Source organism: Solea solea, chromosome 16 (genome assembly GCF_958295425.1).
Source record: "Solea solea chromosome 16, fSolSol10.1, whole genome shotgun sequence".
Lineage (NCBI taxonomy): Eukaryota > Metazoa > Chordata > Actinopteri > Pleuronectiformes > Soleidae > Solea > Solea solea.
In genome coordinates, this window is record NC_081149.1 from 25,181,723 (window position 1) to 25,203,227 (window position 21,505).

The 21,505-nt window shown below is 39.2% G+C and overlaps 1 protein-coding gene across 1 annotated transcript in view; it reads right to left on the bottom strand.

The window, feature by feature from the left end:
• Positions 1-14,474, bottom strand: part of doc2a (double C2-like domains, alpha) — a 64,810-nt gene extending 50,336 nt beyond the window's left edge. Inside the window, exons 1-7 of the mRNA XM_058654072.1 lie at positions 14,126-14,474; positions 13,097-13,176; positions 11,961-12,035; positions 11,778-11,887; positions 11,392-11,518; positions 11,140-11,199; positions 10,675-10,871 (exon numbers count right to left, since the gene is read on the bottom strand). Coding sequence (XP_058510055.1) covers positions 10,675-10,871; positions 11,140-11,199; positions 11,392-11,518; positions 11,778-11,887; positions 11,961-12,035; positions 13,097-13,176; positions 14,126-14,474 — 998 coding nt within the window. The remainder of the gene's footprint in view (positions 1-10,674; positions 10,872-11,139; positions 11,200-11,391; positions 11,519-11,777; positions 11,888-11,960; positions 12,036-13,096; positions 13,177-14,125) is intronic.
• Between the last annotated feature and the right edge of the window lie 7,031 nt (positions 14,475-21,505).

Consider the following 21,505-nt stretch of genomic DNA (forward strand, 5'->3'; position numbering starts at 1 on the left):
GTATAGTATGTCGTCCAAAATCACTCAAAGAAGTCATAGTATAGTATGTCGTCCAAAATCACTCAAAAAAGTCATAGTATAGTATGTCGTCCAAAATTGGTCAAAAAAGTCATAGTATAGTATGTCGTCCAAAATCATCTGAAAAAGTCATAGTATAGTATGTCGTCCAAAATCACACAAAAAAGTCATAGTATAGTATGTCGTCCAAAATCACACAAAAAAGTCATAGTATAGTATGTTGTCCAAAATTGGTCAAAAAAGTCATAGTATAGTATGTCGTCCAAAATCTGTCAAAAAAGTCATAGTATAGTATGTCGTCCAAAATCCGTCCAAAAAGTCATAGTATAGTATGTCGTCCAAAATCGGTCAAAAAAGTCATAGTATAGTATGTCGTCCAAAATCACCCAAAAACGTCATAGTATAGTATGTCGTCCAAAATCGGTCAAAAAAGTCATAGTATAGTATGTCGTCCAAAATCACCCAAAAACGTCATAGTGTAGTATTTCTTCAAATATGAGACAAAAAAGTCATATTATATTATGTTGTCAAAAATGAGACAAAAAAGGCATAGTATAGTATGTTGTCAAAAATGAGACAAAAAAGGTCATAGTATAGGATGTCGTCAAAAATGAGACTAAATATTCATAGTTTAGTATGTCGTCCAAAATCACTCAAAAGAGTCATAGTATAGTATGTCGTCAAATATGAGACAAAAAAGTCATAGATATAGTACGTCGTCCAAAATGAGACATAAAAGTCATAGTAAAGTATGTCGTACAAAATGAGACAAAAAAGTCATAGTATAGTATGTCGTCCAAAATCACTCAAAAGAGTCATAGTATAGTATGTCGTCAAATATGAGACAAAAAAGTCATAGTATATTATGTTGTCAAAAATGAGACAAAAAAGTCAAAGTATCGAAAGTCGTCAAATATGAGACAAAAAGTCGTAGTATAGTATGTTGTCAAAAATCACCCAAAAAAGTCATAGTATAGCATGTCATCCAAAATCACCCAAAAAAGTCATAGTATAGAATGTCGTCCAAAATCACCCAAAAATGTTATAGTATAGTATGTCGTCAAAAATGAGACAAAAAAGTCATAGTATAGTATGTCGTCAAAAATTAGACAAAAATGTCATAGATATAGTATGTCGTCCAAAATGAGACAAAAAAGTCATAGTATAGGATGCTGTCCAAAATCGGTCAAAAAAGTCATAGTATAGTATTTCGTCAAATATGAGACAAAAAAGTCATAGTGTAGTATTTCGTCAAATATGAGACAAAAAAGTCATAGTATAGTATGTCGTCAAAAATGAGACAAAAAAGTCATAGTAAAGTATGTCGTCCAAAATGCGACAAAAAAGTCATAGTATAGTATGTCGTCCAAAATCATTCAAAAGAGTCATAGTATAGTATGTCGTCGAAATCACCCAAAAAAGTCATAGATATAGTATGTCGTCCAAAATGAGACAAAAAAGTCATAGTATAGTATGTCGTCCAAAATCGGTCAAAAAAGTCATAGTATAGTATGTCGTCCAAAATCACCCAAAAACGTCATAGTGTAGTATTTCTTCAAATATGAGACAAAAAAGTCATATTATATTATGTTGTCAAAAATGAGACAAAAAAGGCATAGTATAGTATGTCGTCAAAAATGAGACAAAAAAGTCATAGATATAGTATGTCGTCCAAAATGAGACAAAAAAGTCATGGTAAAGTATGTTGTCCAAAATGAGACAAAAAAGTCATAGTATAGTATAGTATGTCGTCAAAAATGAGACAAAAAAGTCATAGATATAGTATGTCGTCCAAAATGAGACAAAAAAGTCATAGTATAGTATGCGTCAAAAATGAGACAAAAACGTCATAGTATAGTATGTCGTCCGAAATCATCCAAAAAAGTCATAGTTTTGTATGTCGCCTAAATGAGACAAAAAGTCATAGTATAGTATGTCGTCCTAAATGAGACAAAAAGTCATAGTATAGTATGTCGTCCTAAATGAGACAAAAAGTCATAGTATAGTATGTCGTCAAAAATGAGACTAAAAAGTCATGGTATAGAATGTCGTCCAAAATCACCCTAAAAAGTCGTAGTATAGTATGTCGTCAAAAATGAGACAAAAAAGTCATAGATATAGTATGTCGTCCAAAATGAGACAAAAACGTCATAGTATAGTATGTCGTCCAAAATGAGACAAAAAAGTCATAGATATAGTATGTCGTCCAAAATGAGACAAAAGAGTCATAGTATAGTATGCGTCAAAAATGAGACAAAAACGTCATAGTATAGTATGTCGTCCGAAATCATCCAAAAAAGTCATAGTTTTGTATGTCGTCCTAAATGAGACAAAAAGTCATAGTATAGTATGTCGTCCTAAATGAGACAAAAAGTCATAGTATAGTATGTCGTCAAAAATGAGACTAAAAAGTCATGGTATAGAATGTCGTCCAAAATCACCCTAAAAAGTCGTAGTATAGTATGTCGTCAAAAATGAGACAAAAAAGTCATAGATATAGTATGTCGTCCAAAATGAGACAAAAACGTCATAGTATAGTATGTCGTCAAAAATGAGACAAAAAAGTCATAGATATAGTATGTCGTCCAAAATGAGACAAAAAAGTCATAGTATAGTATGCGTCAAAAATGAGACAAAAACGTCATAGTATAGTATGTCGTCCGAAATTGGTCAAAAAAGTCATAGTATAGTATGTTGTCCTAAATCACTCAAAGAAGTCATAGTATAGTATGTCGTCCAAAATCACACAAAAGAGTCATAGTATAGTATGTCGTCCAAAATCGGTCAAAAAAGTCATAGTATAGTATGTCGTCCAAAATTGGTCAAAAAAGTCATAGTATAGTATGTCGTCCAAAATCACTCAAAGAAGTCATAGTATAGTATGACGTCCACAATCGGTAAGAAAGGTCATCTAAATTAACACCAATACTTGTCAGGATTGCAGAAGACACTTGTTCCAACCAGGGCTTGAACCCAGGTCTTCTATGTTAAAGTCAGAAGTGCTATCCACCGCACCAACCTTGTTTCCCTGAACGACTTTGAATCATCATGTTATAGTATGTCGTCCAAAATGGGTCAAAAAAGTCATAGTATAGTATGTCGTCTAAAATCACTCAAAAAAAGTCATAGTATAGAATGTCGTCCAAAATCACTCAAAGAAGTCATAGTATAGTATGTCGTCCAAAATCACTCAAAAAAGTCATAGTATAGTATGTCGTCCAAAATTGGTCAAAAAAGTCATAGTATAGTATGTCTTCCAAAATCACACAAAAAAGTCATAGTATAGTATGTCGTCCAAAATTGGTCAAAAAAGTCATAGTATAGTATGTTGTCCTAAATCACTCAAAGAAGTCATAGTATAGTATGTCGTCCAAAATCACACAAAAGAGTCATAGTATAGTATGTCGTCCAAAATCGGTCAAAAAAGTCATAGTATAGTATGTCGTCCAAAATTGGTCAACAAAGTCATAGTATAGTATGTCGTCCAAAATCACTCAAAGAAGTCATAGTATAGTATGACGTCCACAATCGGTAAGAAAGGTCATAGTATGTCATCTAAATTAACACCAATACTTGTCAGGATTGCAGAAGACACTTGTTCCAACCAGGGCTTGAACCCAGGTCTTCTATGTTAAAGTCAGAAGTGCTATCCACTGCACCAACCTTGTTTCCCTGAACGACTTTGAATCATCATGTTATAGTATGTCGTCCAAAATGGGTCAAAAAAGTCATAGTATAGTATGTCGTCTAAAATCACTCAAAAAAAGTCATAGTATAGTATGTCGTCCAAAATCACTCAAAAAAGTCATAGTATAGTATGTCGTCCAAAATCACACAAAAAAGTCATAGTATAGTATGTCGTCCAAAATGGGTCAAAAAAGTCATAGTATAGTATGTCGTCCAAAATCACACAAAAAAGTCATAGTATAGTATGTCGTCCAAAATCACACAAAAAAGTCATAGTATAGAATGTCGTTCAAAATCTGTCAAAAAAGTCATAGTATAGTATGTCGTCCAAAATCGGTCAAAAAAGTCATAGTATAGTATGTCGTCCAAAATTGGTCAAAAAAGTCATAGTATAATATGTCGTCCAAAATCACACAAAAACGTCATCGTATAGTAAGTCGTCCAAAATCACCCAAAAAAGTCATAGTATAGTGTGTCGTCCAAAATCGGTCAGAAAAATCATAGTATAGTATGTCGTCCAAAAATAGGTCAAAAAAGTCATAGTATAGTAAGTCGTCCAAAATCATCTGAAAAAGTCATAGTATAGTATGTCGTCCAAAATTGTTCAAAAAAGTCATAGTATAGTATGTCGTCCAAAATCACACAAAAAAGTCATAGTATAGTATGTCGTCCAAAATCACACAAAAAAGTCATAGTATAGTATGTCTTCCAAAATCACACAAAAAAGTCATAGTATAGTATGTCGTTCAAAATCACACAAAAAAGTCATAGTATAGTATGTCGTCCAAAATTGGTCAAAAAAGTCATAGTATAGTATGTCGTCCAAAATCACACAAAAAAGTCATAGTATAGTATGTCGTCCAAAATTACACAAAAAAGTCATAGTATAGTATGTTGTCCTAAATCACTCAAAGAAGTCATAGTATAGTATGTCGTCCAAAATCACACAAAAAAGTCATAGTATAGTATGTCGTCCAAAATCAGTCAAAAAAGTCATAGTATAGTATGTCGTCCAAAATTGGTCAAAAAAGTCATAGTATAGTATGTCGTCCAAAATCACTCAAAGAAGTCATAGTATAGTATGACGTCCACAATCGGTAAGAAAGGTCATAGTATGTCATCTAAATTAACACCAATACTTGTCAGGATTGCAGAAGACACTTGTTCCAACCAGGGCTTGAACCCAGGTCTTCTATGTTAAAGTCAGAAGTGCTATCCACTGCACCAACCTTGTTTCCCTGAACGACTTTGAATCATCATGTTATAGTATGTCGTCCAAAATGGGTCAAAAAAGTCATAGTATAGTATGTCGTCTAAAATCACTCAAAAAAGTCATAGTATAGTATGTCGTCCAAAATCACTCAAAGAAGTCATAGTATAGTATGTCGTCCAAAATCACTCAAAAAGTCATAGTATAGTATGTCGTCCAAAATTGGTCAAAAAAGTCATAGTATAGTATGTCGTCCAAAATCATCTGAAAAAGTCATAGTATAGTATGTCGTCCAAAATCACACAAAAAAGTCATAGTATAGTATGTCGTCCAAAATCACACAAAAAAGTCATAGTATAGTATGTCGTCCAAAATCACACAAAAAAGTCATAGTATAGTATGTCTTCCAAAATCACACAAAAAAGTCATAGTATAGTATGTCGTCCAAAATTGGTCAAAAAAGTCATAGTATAGTATGTTGTCCTAAATCACTCAAAGAAGTCATAGTATAGTATGTCGTCCAAAATCACACAAAAAAGTCATAGTATAGTATGTCGTCCAAAATCGGTCAAAAAAGTCATAGTATAGTATGTCGTCCAAAATTGGTCAAAAAAGTCATAGTATAGTATGTCGTCCAAAATCAGTCAAAAAAGTCATAGTATAGTATGTCGTCCAAAATTGGTCAAAAAAGTCATAGTATAGTATGTCGTCCAAAATCACTCAAAGAAGTCATAGTATAGTATGACGTCCACAATCGGTAAGAAAGGTCATAGTATGTCATCTAAATTAACGCCAATACTTGTCAGGATTGCAGAAGACACTTGTTCCAACCAGGGCTTGAACCCAGGTCTTCTATGTTAAAGTCAGAAGTGCTATCCACTGCACCAACCTTGTTTCCCTGAACGACTTTGAATCATCATGTTATAGTATGTCGTCCAAAATGGGTCAAAAAAGTCATAGTATAGTATGTCGTCTAAAATCACTCAAAAAAGTCATAGTATAGTATGTCGTCCAAAATCACTCAAAGAAGTCATAGTATAGTATGTCGTCCAAAATCACTCAAAAAAGTCATAGTATAGTATGTCGTCCAAAATTGGTCAAAAAAGTCATAGTATAGTATGTCGTCCAAAATCATCTGAAAAAGTCATAGTATAGTATGTCGTCCAAAATCACACAAAAAAGTCATAGTATAGTATGTCGTCCAAAATCACACAAAAAAGTCATAGTATAGTATGTTGTCCAAAATTGGTCAAAAAAGTCATAGTATAGTATGTCGTCCAAAATCTGTCAAAAAAGTCATAGTATAGTATGTCGTCCAAAATCCGTCCAAAAAGTCATAGTATAGTATGTCGTCCAAAATCGGTCAAAAAAGTCATAGTATAGTATGTCGTCCAAAATCACCCAAAAACGTCATAGTATAGTATGTCGTCCAAAATCGGTCAAAAAAGTCATAGTATAGTATGTCGTCCAAAATCACCCAAAAACGTCATAGTGTAGTATTTCTTCAAATATGAGACAAAAAAGTCATATTATATTATGTTGTCAAAAATGAGACAAAAAAGGCATAGTATAGTATGTTGTCAAAAATGAGACAAAAAAGGTCATAGTATAGGATGTCGTCAAAAATGAGACTAAATATTCATAGTTTAGTATGTCGTCCAAAATCACTCAAAAGAGTCATAGTATAGTATGTCGTCAAATATGAGACAAAAAAGTCATAGATATAGTACGTCGTCCAAAATGAGACATAAAAGTCATAGTAAAGTATGTCGTACAAAATGAGACAAAAAAGTCATAGTATAGTATGTCGTCCAAAATCACTCAAAAGAGTCATAGTATAGTATGTCGTCAAATATGAGACAAAAAAGTCATAGTATATTATGTTGTCAAAAATGAGACAAAAAAGTCAAAGTATCGAAAGTCGTCAAATATGAGACAAAAAGTCGTAGTATAGTATGTTGTCAAAAATCACCCAAAAAAGTCATAGTATAGCATGTCATCCAAAATCACCCAAAAAAGTCATAGTATAGAATGTCGTCCAAAATCACCCAAAAATGTTATAGTATAGTATGTCGTCAAAAATGAGACAAAAAAGTCATAGTATAGTATGTCGTCAAAAATTAGACAAAAATGTCATAGATATAGTATGTCGTCCAAAATGAGACAAAAAAGTCATAGTATAGGATGCTGTCCAAAATCGGTCAAAAAAGTCATAGTATAGTATTTCGTCAAATATGAGACAAAAAAGTCATAGTGTAGTATTTCGTCAAATATGAGACAAAAAAGTCATAGTATAGTATGTCGTCAAAAATGAGACAAAAAAGTCATAGTAAAGTATGTCGTCCAAAATGCGACAAAAAAGTCATAGTATAGTATGTCGTCCAAAATCATTCAAAAGAGTCATAGTATAGTATGTCGTCGAAATCACCCAAAAAAGTCATAGATATAGTATGTCGTCCAAAATGAGACAAAAAAGTCATAGTATAGTATGTCGTCCAAAATCGGTCAAAAAAGTCATAGTATAGTATGTCGTCCAAAATCACCCAAAAACGTCATAGTGTAGTATTTCTTCAAATATGAGACAAAAAAGTCATATTATATTATGTTGTCAAAAATGAGACAAAAAAGGCATAGTATAGTATGTCGTCAAAAATGAGACAAAAAAGTCATAGATATAGTATGTCGTCCAAAATGAGACAAAAAAGTCATGGTAAAGTATGTTGTCCAAAATGAGACAAAAAAGTCATAGTATAGTATAGTATGTCGTCAAAAATGAGACAAAAAAGTCATAGATATAGTATGTCGTCCAAAATGAGACAAAAAAGTCATAGTATAGTATGCGTCAAAAATGAGACAAAAACGTCATAGTATAGTATGTCGTCCGAAATCATCCAAAAAAGTCATAGTTTTGTATGTCGCCTAAATGAGACAAAAAGTCATAGTATAGTATGTCGTCCTAAATGAGACAAAAAGTCATAGTATAGTATGTCGTCCTAAATGAGACAAAAAGTCATAGTATAGTATGTCGTCAAAAATGAGACTAAAAAGTCATGGTATAGAATGTCGTCCAAAATCACCCTAAAAAGTCGTAGTATAGTATGTCGTCAAAAATGAGACAAAAAAGTCATAGATATAGTATGTCGTCCAAAATGAGACAAAAACGTCATAGTATAGTATGTCGTCCAAAATGAGACAAAAAAGTCATAGATATAGTATGTCGTCCAAAATGAGACAAAAGAGTCATAGTATAGTATGCGTCAAAAATGAGACAAAAACGTCATAGTATAGTATGTCGTCCGAAATCATCCAAAAAAGTCATAGTTTTGTATGTCGTCCTAAATGAGACAAAAAGTCATAGTATAGTATGTCGTCCTAAATGAGACAAAAAGTCATAGTATAGTATGTCGTCAAAAATGAGACTAAAAAGTCATGGTATAGAATGTCGTCCAAAATCACCCTAAAAAGTCGTAGTATAGTATGTCGTCAAAAATGAGACAAAAAAGTCATAGATATAGTATGTCGTCCAAAATGAGACAAAAACGTCATAGTATAGTATGTCGTCAAAAATGAGACAAAAAAGTCATAGATATAGTATGTCGTCCAAAATGAGACAAAAAAGTCATAGTATAGTATGCGTCAAAAATGAGACAAAAACGTCATAGTATAGTATGTCGTCCGAAATCATCCAAAAAAGTCATAGTTTTGTATGTCGTCCTAAATGAGACAAAAAGTCATAGTATAGTATGTCGTCCTAAATGAGACAAAAAGTCATAGTATAGTATGTCGTCCAAAATGAGACAAAAAGTCATAGTATAGTATGTCGTCCAAAATGAGACAAAAAGTCATAGTATAGTATGTCGTCAAAAATGAGACAAAAAGTCATAGTATAGTATGTCGTCAAAAATGAGACAAAAAGTCATAGTATAGTATGTCGTCAAAAATGAGACAAAAAGTCATAGTAGAGTATGTCGTCAAAAATGAGACAAAAAGTCATAGTATAGTATGTCGTCAAAAATGAGACAAAAAGTCATAGTATAGTATGTCGTCAAAAATGAGACAAAAAGTCATAGTATAGTATGTCGTCAAAAATGAGACAAAAAGTCATAGTATAGTATGTCGTCAAAAATGAGACAAAAAGTCATAGTAGAGTATGTCGTCAAAAATGAGACAAAAAGTCATAGTATAGTATGTCGTCAAAAATGAGACAAAAAGTCATAGTATAGTATGTCGTCAAAAATGAGACAAAAAGTCATAGTATAGTATGTCGTCAAAAATGAGACAAAAAGTCATAGTATAGTATGTCGTCCTAAATGAGACAAAAAGTCATAGTATAGTATGTCGTCAAAAATGAGACAAAAAGTCATAGTATAGTATGTCGTCCAAAATGAGACAAAAAGTCATAGTATAGTATGTCGTCATTGTAGTTCTAGTTCTCAATAGAATGTTTTGCATCTACTAAAATGTCTGCTTGTTGCTGTCGATTTTGCGTGTATTGAACCTTTAAAACTTGAAGCATTTCGACCAGGGCTTTTTAACGACGGCTAGATTTGATAACATGAAGATGTTCAGGGCTAATGGTCATGTCACAGTAACTTTTACATACAAATGCACTGTTTAATTGAAAATACATTTTCATTGTCACGATCATCATTTTTAAATGTAACCACATCAGCAGGAGTGAAAAAAGAAAAGACATCCTGAGTGCATCTCTTTACCAGCTGAGCTAATAGAGGCAACATGTCACAAATGCTTTCTGTCCAAGTCCCTTCCTAGCCATAAATAATACATAATAAAACCCAAATCTTGTAGGGAGAAAGCAAGACAGAGAGACTCACAAGCCCCTCCCTAATTCCCCCGTTCCTTGATTCCCCCTCCCCCCCGCCCGCCCACGCATCTGTGTCTCTCCAAAACCTCTGAGAAACAGAGAAAACAGCATGTTTTAAAGTCGTCATATTGTCAGAACGGTTGATGACAGAGAGTAAATGTTTGGTGTGTGAGCGTCAGGAGGCTTTCAGCAGCTCCCACATTTACATCATCAGTGACAAACGGCAGTGAACTGACAGAGAAATGAAAAATCACCCTTGTCTTCATTTTTAACATGAGAGTGAATGAGAGGTGGGCTTGGTTCTGATCATTTTTTGCGCCATTTCCCATTCATGTGTATGTGGAGATTATTTGCAGCTTTTTGCAATTTTTGTCACCATGGTTACTCGAAACGCTTAGAGAAGTCATAGCACACCATTCCCGATCCCCGATAATAAAAGCTGTGACTGTGTTACTCCTTTCATCCTGTTCATGCATGCGCCGAGCAAGTAGAGCCCAGAGGCATCATGGGAGTAACACTATTACACATGCTCTGTGGGCTGCACAACCTGGAAATAAACCTGGAAAAAAAAAACAGAAATAAATCTGGTAATATATATACATACATATACATATATATGTATATGTATATACATATACATATATATGTATATGTATATATACGTGTATATATATATATACGTATATGTATATATGTGTATATACATATACATATACATATATGTATATATACGTGTATATATATATATATACACTTATATGTATATATGTGTATATACATATACATGTATATGTATATACACATATATACATATATACATATACATATATGTATATATGTATATATATATATATATACATATATATATAGACATGAATTATATACATTGGATGAATGGAACCAAAGGGGTGGAGCTTCATCCATGGGATCTTACATTTTGACGTAAGGGTCGGAGAATCCGTTGACGTCCATGGCCGCCAGGTGGGCACAGCGCTTCACGCCCACACACAGACCGCCCCCACGTCCTCTGTCTTCTTCTTCTTTATCATCCAGAGCGAGCGGTGGCAGAAACTGCAGGGATAGGAGGAGGCGCCCCCTTTCCTCCAGGCTGTGCAACTGCTCGTTCTCCCACTGAGGACATGAGGAGACGCGTCTGAATTACAATGTGTAACATTAAAAACACTTAAGATTACATGAATCTGATCACTCAGTCCATTTTAGCAGGGACACAGGAGCTGCTGGTTACTGCTGCCTCGTGTGGTCACTTTGTACATATATACATATATATACATATAAAACCTTTCTGGATGAGAACAGATTAGTGATGCAGTTAATGACTTCAATTGGTGTAATCAGATTATTTTAGATTATTTTAGTAAAGCAGGTTCCTGAGTCTCACCTCTCTCAGGTAACAGGATATTCCTCTGAGAGCTTCACCCATGGCTGTGGGGGAGGGGACCTGTGGGAGAGAGAGAGAGGGAAATGTTCATAACACATCCCATAATCCTTTGCCTCCAGCTCTTTTGCTTGAACGTAGCCCTGTTTTTATCGTAGACTTGCAGCATATTTAGTGTTTGTACACCAACGCGTTTCCATGGAGACAGCGAGGTTACGGAGGTCATGTGACAGTGGAACAGGAAGTGTGTGTTACCGGCGGTGGATGCTCCAGACAGGTGTGGAAGCGTTTGCTCTGGTCTGGTTTCATCCGTTTCAGAGGAACTCGCGACTCTCCGATCAACTCATTATGAGTCAATTTGTCCTCGTCGCACACAGACAACCTGTGGACAAGGAGACGAGGAGGGAGGAGGTGAGGAGACATGGAGGCAAAGAGGGGACGAGGAGATGGAGAGAGAGCAGAGACAGAGAAACAAGGAGAGAGGAGGCATGGAGGGGAGGGGACAAGAGGAGAGGATGCAAGGTGTGAGGACACAAGGAGGAAAGGAGAGAGGATACATGGGAAGAGGAGATGAGAGAGGAGGTGAAAAGGTGAGAGAAGGAGAAGTAAGTTCTCACACACACACACACACACACACACACCTGAGTGTCTTCCTGTGCATGTCGTCCTCTGTGATTCCGACGTAGGTCAGAGTTTCACTCCACACTGGATTCAGACAGTTACGGATCGTCTTTGTTTTCAGCTTGTTGGCCTGAAGGACACACACACACACAGTCAGCTGACGTCCAGGTGAACCAGGTGAGCGATGACTCAGCACTTCTCACCTTGCAGGCTCCGGGCAGCAGGTGCAGTTTGACGTACGGGTCAGCGAGACCATTGAAGTCCATCGGCTTCAGACCCTGAACACAGACGATCCATAATCAATACCATCGACACTGCACATGACTGTTGTCATGACAACGCAAACACTGTCGCACTATATGTGTGTGTGTGTGTACGTACAGAATAAACATGTAGTTTTAAAATACTCTACTTTGTCTAAACTTACATTAAACTAAAAAAAACAAAAACAACGTGACTGTGTAAACAGGTTTAGGTCCCCACAACATTAGTAATACCTGGACACACACACACACACACACACAGGATCAAACTTCACGACCTCGTTGACGAGTCGACAAATTGCTGCGAAATTTCTTTCAACAGCTTTGACATTTGAAGAGTTTTTTTTCTTCCTCACGACGACATTAATGACGCTGACGAAACAGACGGAGACTGTGACCTTAAGACTCACACACGCACACACACACACACACACTCACACACACACGCACACACTCACACATGCACACGCACACACACACACTCACACACACACGCACACACTCACACATGCACACACTCACACACGCACACACACACACACGCACACACACCTTCACTGCAAAATCTACAACTGTGAATCATTTCTGTTTCTTATTGAAATCTCCTTTAAATGTTAAGTATTAATAACATATGTCACATGACTCAGGGCGGACTTCAGTCAATAAACAAACAGCTGATGAAACAAAGATATGATGAATTCAAAAAAAGTCCAAAAACAGGAAACTGAAGTTTGAAACCACTCACTCTCACACACCAAACCCCATAGAGAAATCAGTGATTTTAGCTGCTGGTCCTTTGCTGCCTCGTGTGGTCACTTTGTGTCACTGAGGTCAATCTGATCGCACAATTTTTAATGCCGAATTTCACAGAATTTGAACTTAGTGATGGAGGCAGCAGTGGATCAACTCCTGTGTGCTGTCACTGCTGTGCTTTTTTGTGGGAGATAAACATTTATAATGATAGTAACAGTTATTTGTGAAATCATTTTTGTAACTTTGTAACTGCAAGGCTGATGTTCAGGATTCAGGTGTTCACACGTGTGGGCGTGTCCACAGGTGTGGGGGCGTGTTCTCACCTTGGCACGTAGAATGGTGCAGTGCAGCTCGCTGGAGCTCTGATCGTACCGCAGCTCGAACTCCAGAGTTCCCAGAGCAGCTGAGACGAGAGGGGGAGGAGACACACCGTCACCATGACAACCATCAGCACACACACACACACACACAAACATACACACACCATGTGTAGAGAAGACACAAACACGACCTGGTGTTGGTCCAGTGTTGTTACATAAGAGGATACACAACCTGTGTGTTTGTGTGTGATTCACAGGGATTTGAGCTTTATTTAGTCGTCAGCTTATGAATACACAAACACACACACACACACACACACACACACTCACACTCACACTCACAAAGACAGGAAACTGCAAAGCGAAAAAAAAATCACTCGACAAAGATCGACCAAACAAATAATAATTGTTTTGTGTGATGGCTGAGGTCATGTGATCTGTTGGCTGAGGTCATGTGATCTGTTGGCTGAGGTCATGTGATGTGTGAACTCCTGGTTTTCTAATGACTGATCATGACAATCAACAACAAGAGAGAAGCAGCATCAGCAGCAGCAGTAATAACATGTTATAATATCCTGCTGTCATAGAAGTCAAAATGTGTGTGTGTGTGTGTGTGCGTGCGCATTAGGAAGACAGTAGTTGTGTAGTAGTTTGTTTGTACTAGCCACAAATGAAACCAGCAGTTCCCTCATGAGAAGGTCCTCACTTCAATGGTGATATGGATTTGGCACTGACTCTTTCAAATTAATTTTTTTAAGAAGCTGAAGTGGAAACTTGTGTCAGGGCGCCATGTTGTGTGGAATTGTAGCATTTTTTTTATCGTTAAGCTCAACAGAAAAGGTGGTCCTCACATCTATAGTGCATTCACTCAGACCTCACCATGATGCCCATACAGGAATGTGTGTGTGTGACAAACCATAATAATTTGACACCAAGTCAAACATTTCACATATAAACTTTGAGGTTTCTTTCATAAATGGACAGTTTGTGTTATTTGAAGTGCAGTGTGTAACTTTTAACACACACACTCACTGCAGTCGTCACTGTCAGAGCTGTTGATGTCCACAGACGTGTCCACGCTGCTCGTCAGAGACAACGACCCCCCGCCGCCGCCGCCGGACCTGCCATGGGCCAGCAGTGGAGACAGAAGGTGAGCCCCGCCCATTCCAGAGGTCCCGGAGGCGGGGCTGAGGGCCAGAGGGGAGGAGGCGGGGACCGGGGACAAGGCGGGGTTTGGGGAGATGGGGGTGGGGGAGGTGGGGGACAGGCGGGGGAAGTAGGCGGAGATCTGCTGGATGGGTCTGATTGGTCCAGGACAAACGTCGATGGCCATGTGTTCCTGGATGGAGATGCTGAGCTTCTTTCCTCTCCGCACCGTCATAGAGTCTGAAAACACACACACAGCGCCTGTCATTGACTGTGCTGTCAGCGCCCCCTACAGCCAGAGGCAGCTCCACACGGAGAAAAACTGACGGAGATTTTATTTGAAACAATCATTTTCTTTCTTCAGTATAACGTAAGTTTGTAAACCACTCACTCTCCCACACCAAAGTCCACCGAGAAAATCAGTGATTTTAGCTGGCAGGGACACAGGAGCTGCTGGTCCTCTGCTGCCTCGTGTGGTCACTTTGTGTCACTGATGTTAATCTGAACAAAGGATTTCTAACACCTAATTTTACTAAATAAGACATTTGAACTTAGCAATGGAGCGGTTTACAGAGTTCAGTTTTATACACTTGAACAAAAGTGTAATAAAATCTACGTCACACCAAACCTCATAAAGAAAACCAATGATTTTAACATCACACACACAGGAGTTGTTGATCCACTGCTGCCAGTTTGACCTCAGTGACACAAAGTGACCACACGAGGCAGCAGAGGACCAGCAGCTAAAATCACTGCTTTTCTCTCTGGGCTTTGGTGTGGGAGAGTGAGTGGTTTACAAAGAGTGAGATAAAGACGTGATCATGTTCTTAGAGAGAGACCTGCACTGACTCTGCACTGAAGATATATGTGGAATATCAGCATGAAAGGATATTTTAAAAAACCAGTTAAACTGAATTAAAGTGGTAAAAAATATATTTGCATAGGGGAGAGAGAGAGAGAGAGAGAGAGAGAGAGCGAGGTAATCCCACTGTGAGCGTCAGTCACTGGACAAGCACCAGATTCCACTTTCATGTGGGAGAATGTTTGTGCTGATAGACGCTGACAGCACTGAAGCAGCACACACACACACACACACACACACACACACACCGCCGCCAGGAATTGTGGGAAAGAAAAAGAGCAAAACTGGAGTGAAAGAGCACATCGTCACGACTGCGTTACCACGCGACGACGACAACGACGGAATTTATGAACATTATGAACGCATGTTAGTAAAAGTATAAGGAAAATTTAAAAAAACCTGTTAAATTATTAGATCATGTTACACTGTCATCGTCGCATCGACACGCACATTTAATCCAGATTAGGGATTTCAAAGTAACATGGTTCAGATGTGAGATGAAGGTAAAGTTCTGTAGCATCATTTCTATCCTCTCTTCCTGTCAGCAGCAGGAGCATGTGTGAGCTCAGCCTGGATCATTTACATGCAGCCGTCGCTGGATTGAATTCTAATGTGTTGGTTTGCTTTTTTGGGTTTTGTTTTTTTTAATCCCACTGAGACGCAGAGATTGTTCTGGCAGAAATTACTCTTTTTTTTCCCTGCGTGTTTCTGCTGCACGCTAACTCTCAACCACGATTCTGTAGAACACAGTGAGCATCCAGTATGGTCAGGAGGGGGCGCTCAAGGGAAAAAAATTTGTGGGGGGCGTTAACGTAAAGTCAAAGCTCTTTATATGGAAAATAACGACGGCCATGTTGGCAGGCAAAAAACTAAATTGACCTTGTTTCAAAACTCAATTGTCACACAAATCAGAACTGTTATAAAATAAAGGCAATACATTAAAGTGGTGCAAAATGGCTCAGTGGCACCATGAAACTTGGTGGAGACTTGTCCCCGCCCAAGACGAACAAAAAAGTCTATTAAGACCATGGCGTCAACTCAACAGGAAGTCAGCTATTTGGAATTTGGCGTTCTGTAAACTTGCCTGAACGTGACAATCATACCGACATAAAAACATGCATCGATTTGTACTAAACACATTTAAAGATGAAAAGTTATCAAAAGCTCTCGAAGACTGTACATGGGCGTGGCCACAGCATCTGTCGGAATTTTGGCGAATTTGGACCGTTCACCACGAAACAGGAAGTGTCCCGATAACTTTGCCATACATTGACCGATCAGCTACGAAACCCAGCCAGACAACATCAGCACATGACAACTGAGTCAAGGGTTTAGCGCCACCTGCTGGCAGAACGGCGGCTGGCTGTGAGGGCCCACACAATTCTGCTTACAGATTATTGGATTAGATTGGGATAGTGTTGGCTCGCCCTGATGAAGTGGATGTGGGTGTGTTGTGTCCTCTGGCCCCAAGAGTCCACACTTGTGTTAAAAGCCTTCTTCTTTGACAGCACTTTCAAATATGACAAACAAATTAAGTCCAGATTTTTCCAACTGAGGCTCATCGCCAAGGTGAAGGCCTGTCTCCCTCGCAAGGTCTAAAGCCCGTGGTATACTTCAGTCGCATTGCGTGGACCCTGGTATACGCACACGTCAGGGTCCTGTAGTATCCCACTTCACCATCGGGGGGCAGTACAAGTCTGGATGCAGGGAATAGGTCCCGGCTCACAGCTGAACGGTCCAGCGAGCACGGGAGTCGGAGTGGCAGCCGGTTCGAGGGTTGCCAGGTTGAGCCTCAGACGACTATCCTTGGCGATGACTTCTTCTGTTGTCGAAATGTTTTATTCTGCTTGGTGAGTGGGGCTTGAAACTCCACCTACTGGTGCGGTGGAAGTTCAATTCGCACATGCGCTGTCCACGCGCACCCAACACGCTCTTTGAGCATGGTTCCAAAATCCCAAAATTTAGAGACCCAAATCCATGCATTTATAACATCTGGATTCATGCTTCATCGCGACATCGGGTCTTATCTTAGAACGAGTTACCCATGGAAATTAAACTTGCCTCCACTGTTGAACATTTTAAATCACTTTTAAAGACCCACCTTTTCTTTTTGGCGTGACTTCAGGATCAGAACCCAGACACTTCTATGTCACTATTTTACCCTTTTACTTTTATTAGGGCTGGAGCACGAACGCAAAGGGCTGAAACAGCGCAGGTGTGGTGAATATTGTCATGGAGCCTGGTCCCTTGCCTTGCCCATGGGCGCCCCCAAGGTGAAAAACGAGCCAAAAATTAATTTCCACCGAATTTCCTGAAACTTTGTGGGAAGATGATATAGCCCAAGCCGAACAAAAAAATCGATAGAAACCATGGCCACTTTGAATTTCTGTGATTTGCCAAGGGCTGGCTCCATGACTTTTGTGGGGACATGAGGGCCCTTTAATTACTTTATGTTGTTTTGAACTCTTGGGTAAACCCTGGCCACTTTTTAATTAAAGAATATAAAGTTGATTTGATCACTTTAGAGGACGACGAGTCAGCGGAAGACACAGCCCGTGTGAATAGACCAGCTGCATAAATATTCTGTCATATCCTGTTTACAACTACACTTTCAAACTCCCAGACGTCACATGGCGCGGCCTCTATGAGCGGCCATGTTGGCAGGCAAACGTGTGAGCGCTCACTGTCACTTTAAATCCACACAAATCCAACGATATATCGCAAATCTGATCCATATAAAGCCCCCGCGTGGAGAGGACATTGTTCCTGATTAATTTCCCTTCATCTTACTCCAGAGAGTCACTGAAAATGTACCCAAAAAATGTTTGTAAACCACTCACTCTCCCACACCAAAGTTGTATCCTTTTAGTTTTTCTTTTAGTGTCGCATTAAAAATAACGTAAGCTTTTTTGAAGAGGAAACAGGAGACGAGGGAGAAGTGAGTAATAATTCTAAACATTCAAACACAGAGGACACAGAGAGAGAGAGACACAGAGAGAGAGACACAGAGAGAGAGAGAGACAGAGACACAGAGACAGAGACAGAGAGACAGAGACAGAGAGAGAAATCTGCAGCAATAAAAATGTGTTTTCTTACCTCAGATAGAGAGTGGAGGAGATTCCTGCACTAACAAGTGGATGAGAATGTGAGGGTCTTTCTGCGCTAACAGGTGGAGAGAGAGAGAGAGAGAGAGAGAGAGAGACACACACACACAGAGAGAGAGAGACTTTTAACCCCTCCTCCTCCTCCTCCATCGTCTCTCTCTCATTTTTTCACTGTTTAATATCCTCTCACACAGACTCACATTCATCTGAAGTGTCAACAGTGATGAAGCTCTTCCTTTAATCACATGACACGTGTATTAGATTTACACACACACACATACACACACACACACACAGTTATACACACACACACGCACACACACACACAGTTATACACACACACACACACACACACACACACACACACACACACACACACACACACACACACAGTTATACACACACACACACAAAGTTATACACACACACAGTTATACACACACACACACACACCCTGCAACAGCAGCATGTGTCTTTCTTCTGTATAATTTGTGGTTAATGATGCCTAATGATACATGTTTACATCCAACACACACACACACACACACACGCACGCACACGCACACACACACACACAGTCACACGCATACACGCACACTCACACGCACACACGCACACGCACGCACACACACACACAGAGGAAGGGTGGAGATGCTCTGGACCTCCTCCCCCTCTGTCTTCGCTCTCCTGCGCTCGGACAGATCAGCGTCTCTGGACTGAAGGAATTCCTCGTTCAAAATATAGAAATAAATAAACAAATGAATTAAATCCCCTTCACCCTTCACCCTTCACCCTTCACCCTTCATCCTCCTCCTCATCTCCTCACTGCATCTCATCCACCCACCCACTCTCTCTCTCTCCTCTCATCCATGCATGCCAAATGAATGAGTGAACCCTCAGATGATGGGGATTTTATTTTGTTTTCGTTCGCCTGTTCTGTGTCTTCTCTCGTCTCTTTCCACATCCGTCTCTGGAGTGAAATACACAGAGACACACAGAAAGACACACAGAGACACAGAGAGACACACAGAAAGACACAGAAAGACACACAGAGACACAGAGACACAGAGAGACACACAGAAAGACACACAGAGACACACAGAGACACAGAAAGACACACAGAAAGACACACAGACACAGAAAGACACACAGAAAGACACACAGAGACACAGAGAGACACACAGAAAGACACAGAAAGACACACAGAGACACAGAGACACAGAGAGACACACAGAAAGACACACAGAGACACACAGAGACACAGAAAGACACACAGAAAGACACACAGACACAGAAAGACACACAGAAAGACACACAGAGACACAGAGACACAGAAAGACACACAGAGACACAGAGAGACACACAGAAAGACACAGAAAGACACACAGAGACACAGAGACACAGAGAGACACACAGAAAGACACACAGAGACACACAGAGACACACAGAGACACAGAAAGACACACAGAAAGACACACAGAGACACAGAGAGACACACAGAAAGACACAGAAAGACACACAGAAAGACACACAGAGACACAGAGAGACACACAGAAAGACACACAGAAAGACACACAGAGACACACAAAGACACACAGAAAGACACACAGAGACACAGAGAGACACACAGAAAGACACAGAAAGACACACAGAGACACAGAGAGACACACAGAAAGACACACAGAGACACAGAGACACAGAGAGACACACAGAAAGACACACAGAAAGACACACAGAGACACACAGAGACACAGAAAGACACACAGAAAGACACACAGAGACACAGAGAGACACACAGAAAGACACAGAAAGACACACAGAGACACAGAGACACAGAGAGACACACAGAAAGACACAGAAAGACACACAGAGACACAGAGAGACACACAGAAAGACACACAGAGACACACAGAAAGACACACAGAGACACAGAGACACACAGAAAGACACACAGAAAGACACACAGAGACACACAGAAAGACACACAGAGACACACAGAGACACAGAAAGACACACAGAAAGACACACAGACACAGAAAGACACAGAGAGACACAGAAAGACACACAAAGACACACAGAGACACACAGAAAGACACAGAAAGACACACAGACACAGAAAGACACACAGGGACACAGAAAGACACAGAGACACACAGAGACACAACCGTTTTAAAATCACCCTCATCTTGATTTTTAAAAAACTCCAGAGCAGAGTGTTAACATGGGAGTGAATGAGAGGTTTGAGCAGAACTCTCTGTGCTTTTAGGTGATTTTAAGAAAAACTGAAAACAACACACAGGGTTAGACGACAACCAGAGCAACGTGTTTATGTAGAAACTGTCTGTGTGGGTTTGAAATTGTGAGCAGGAGAAGAGTTTGTTTAGAGGTTTGTGTCATTATTTTCATGCTTCACGCTAACGGCTAAAGTACAAAACTTAAACTGCGATGGTTTAAAAACCGTAATATGTATCAAAACTTTGACTTTGGTGACAAAAGTCTCAAGTCTTTTGATCCGTTTAAAGTTTCAACCACGTCTCTACGTTAAAGTTTGACGACACTGTGACGCTCCGAAGTGGGCGGGGTTGTGAACTGCGTTTCCCATTCGTGTGTATGTGGAGATTCTTCAGATTTTTGTTGCCACGGTTACTCAAAGCGCTTAGTAAAGGCATAGCACACGATTCCCGTTCAAACCACAGACACGAGTACACACACACACACACACAGTGACGGGTGGTTGATCCCTCGCTCCTCTGAGCCTCGTTACTTCTTCCTCCCGTGTTTCCTGTGGACTCTCTCGTGTTCCTCAGAGATCTTCTAAAGCCGCTCCGATTCCAGTGTTGAACTTAATTAACGCTTTTTCCCAAAGAAAAGTGCGAGTTATTAAAGCTTCCTGTCAAAACAACCAGGCTTTGTTTTTGTTTCTACGTAATGTGAATATTTTAGACCTGTGTCGTTGGCACATCGCACGGATATTATATCTATTTATTAATGTTTATGTTTATTATATCGAACACATTTGTGAACTATTATAAACTTAAGTCCCAAACCAAACCCCATAGAAAATACAAGTGATTTTAGCTGCGGGTCCACAGCAGCTGCTGCTGCTCCTCTGCTGCCTCGTGTGGTCACTTTGTGTCACTGAAGTCAATCTGAACAAAGGATTTCAAACACTGAAGTGACAAAATAAGACATTTGAACTTAGTGATGGAGGCAGCAGTGTGTGTGTGTGTGTGTGATGTTAAAATCACTGATTTTCTCTCTGGGCTTTGGTGTGGGAGAGTGAGCGGTTATAAAACATAG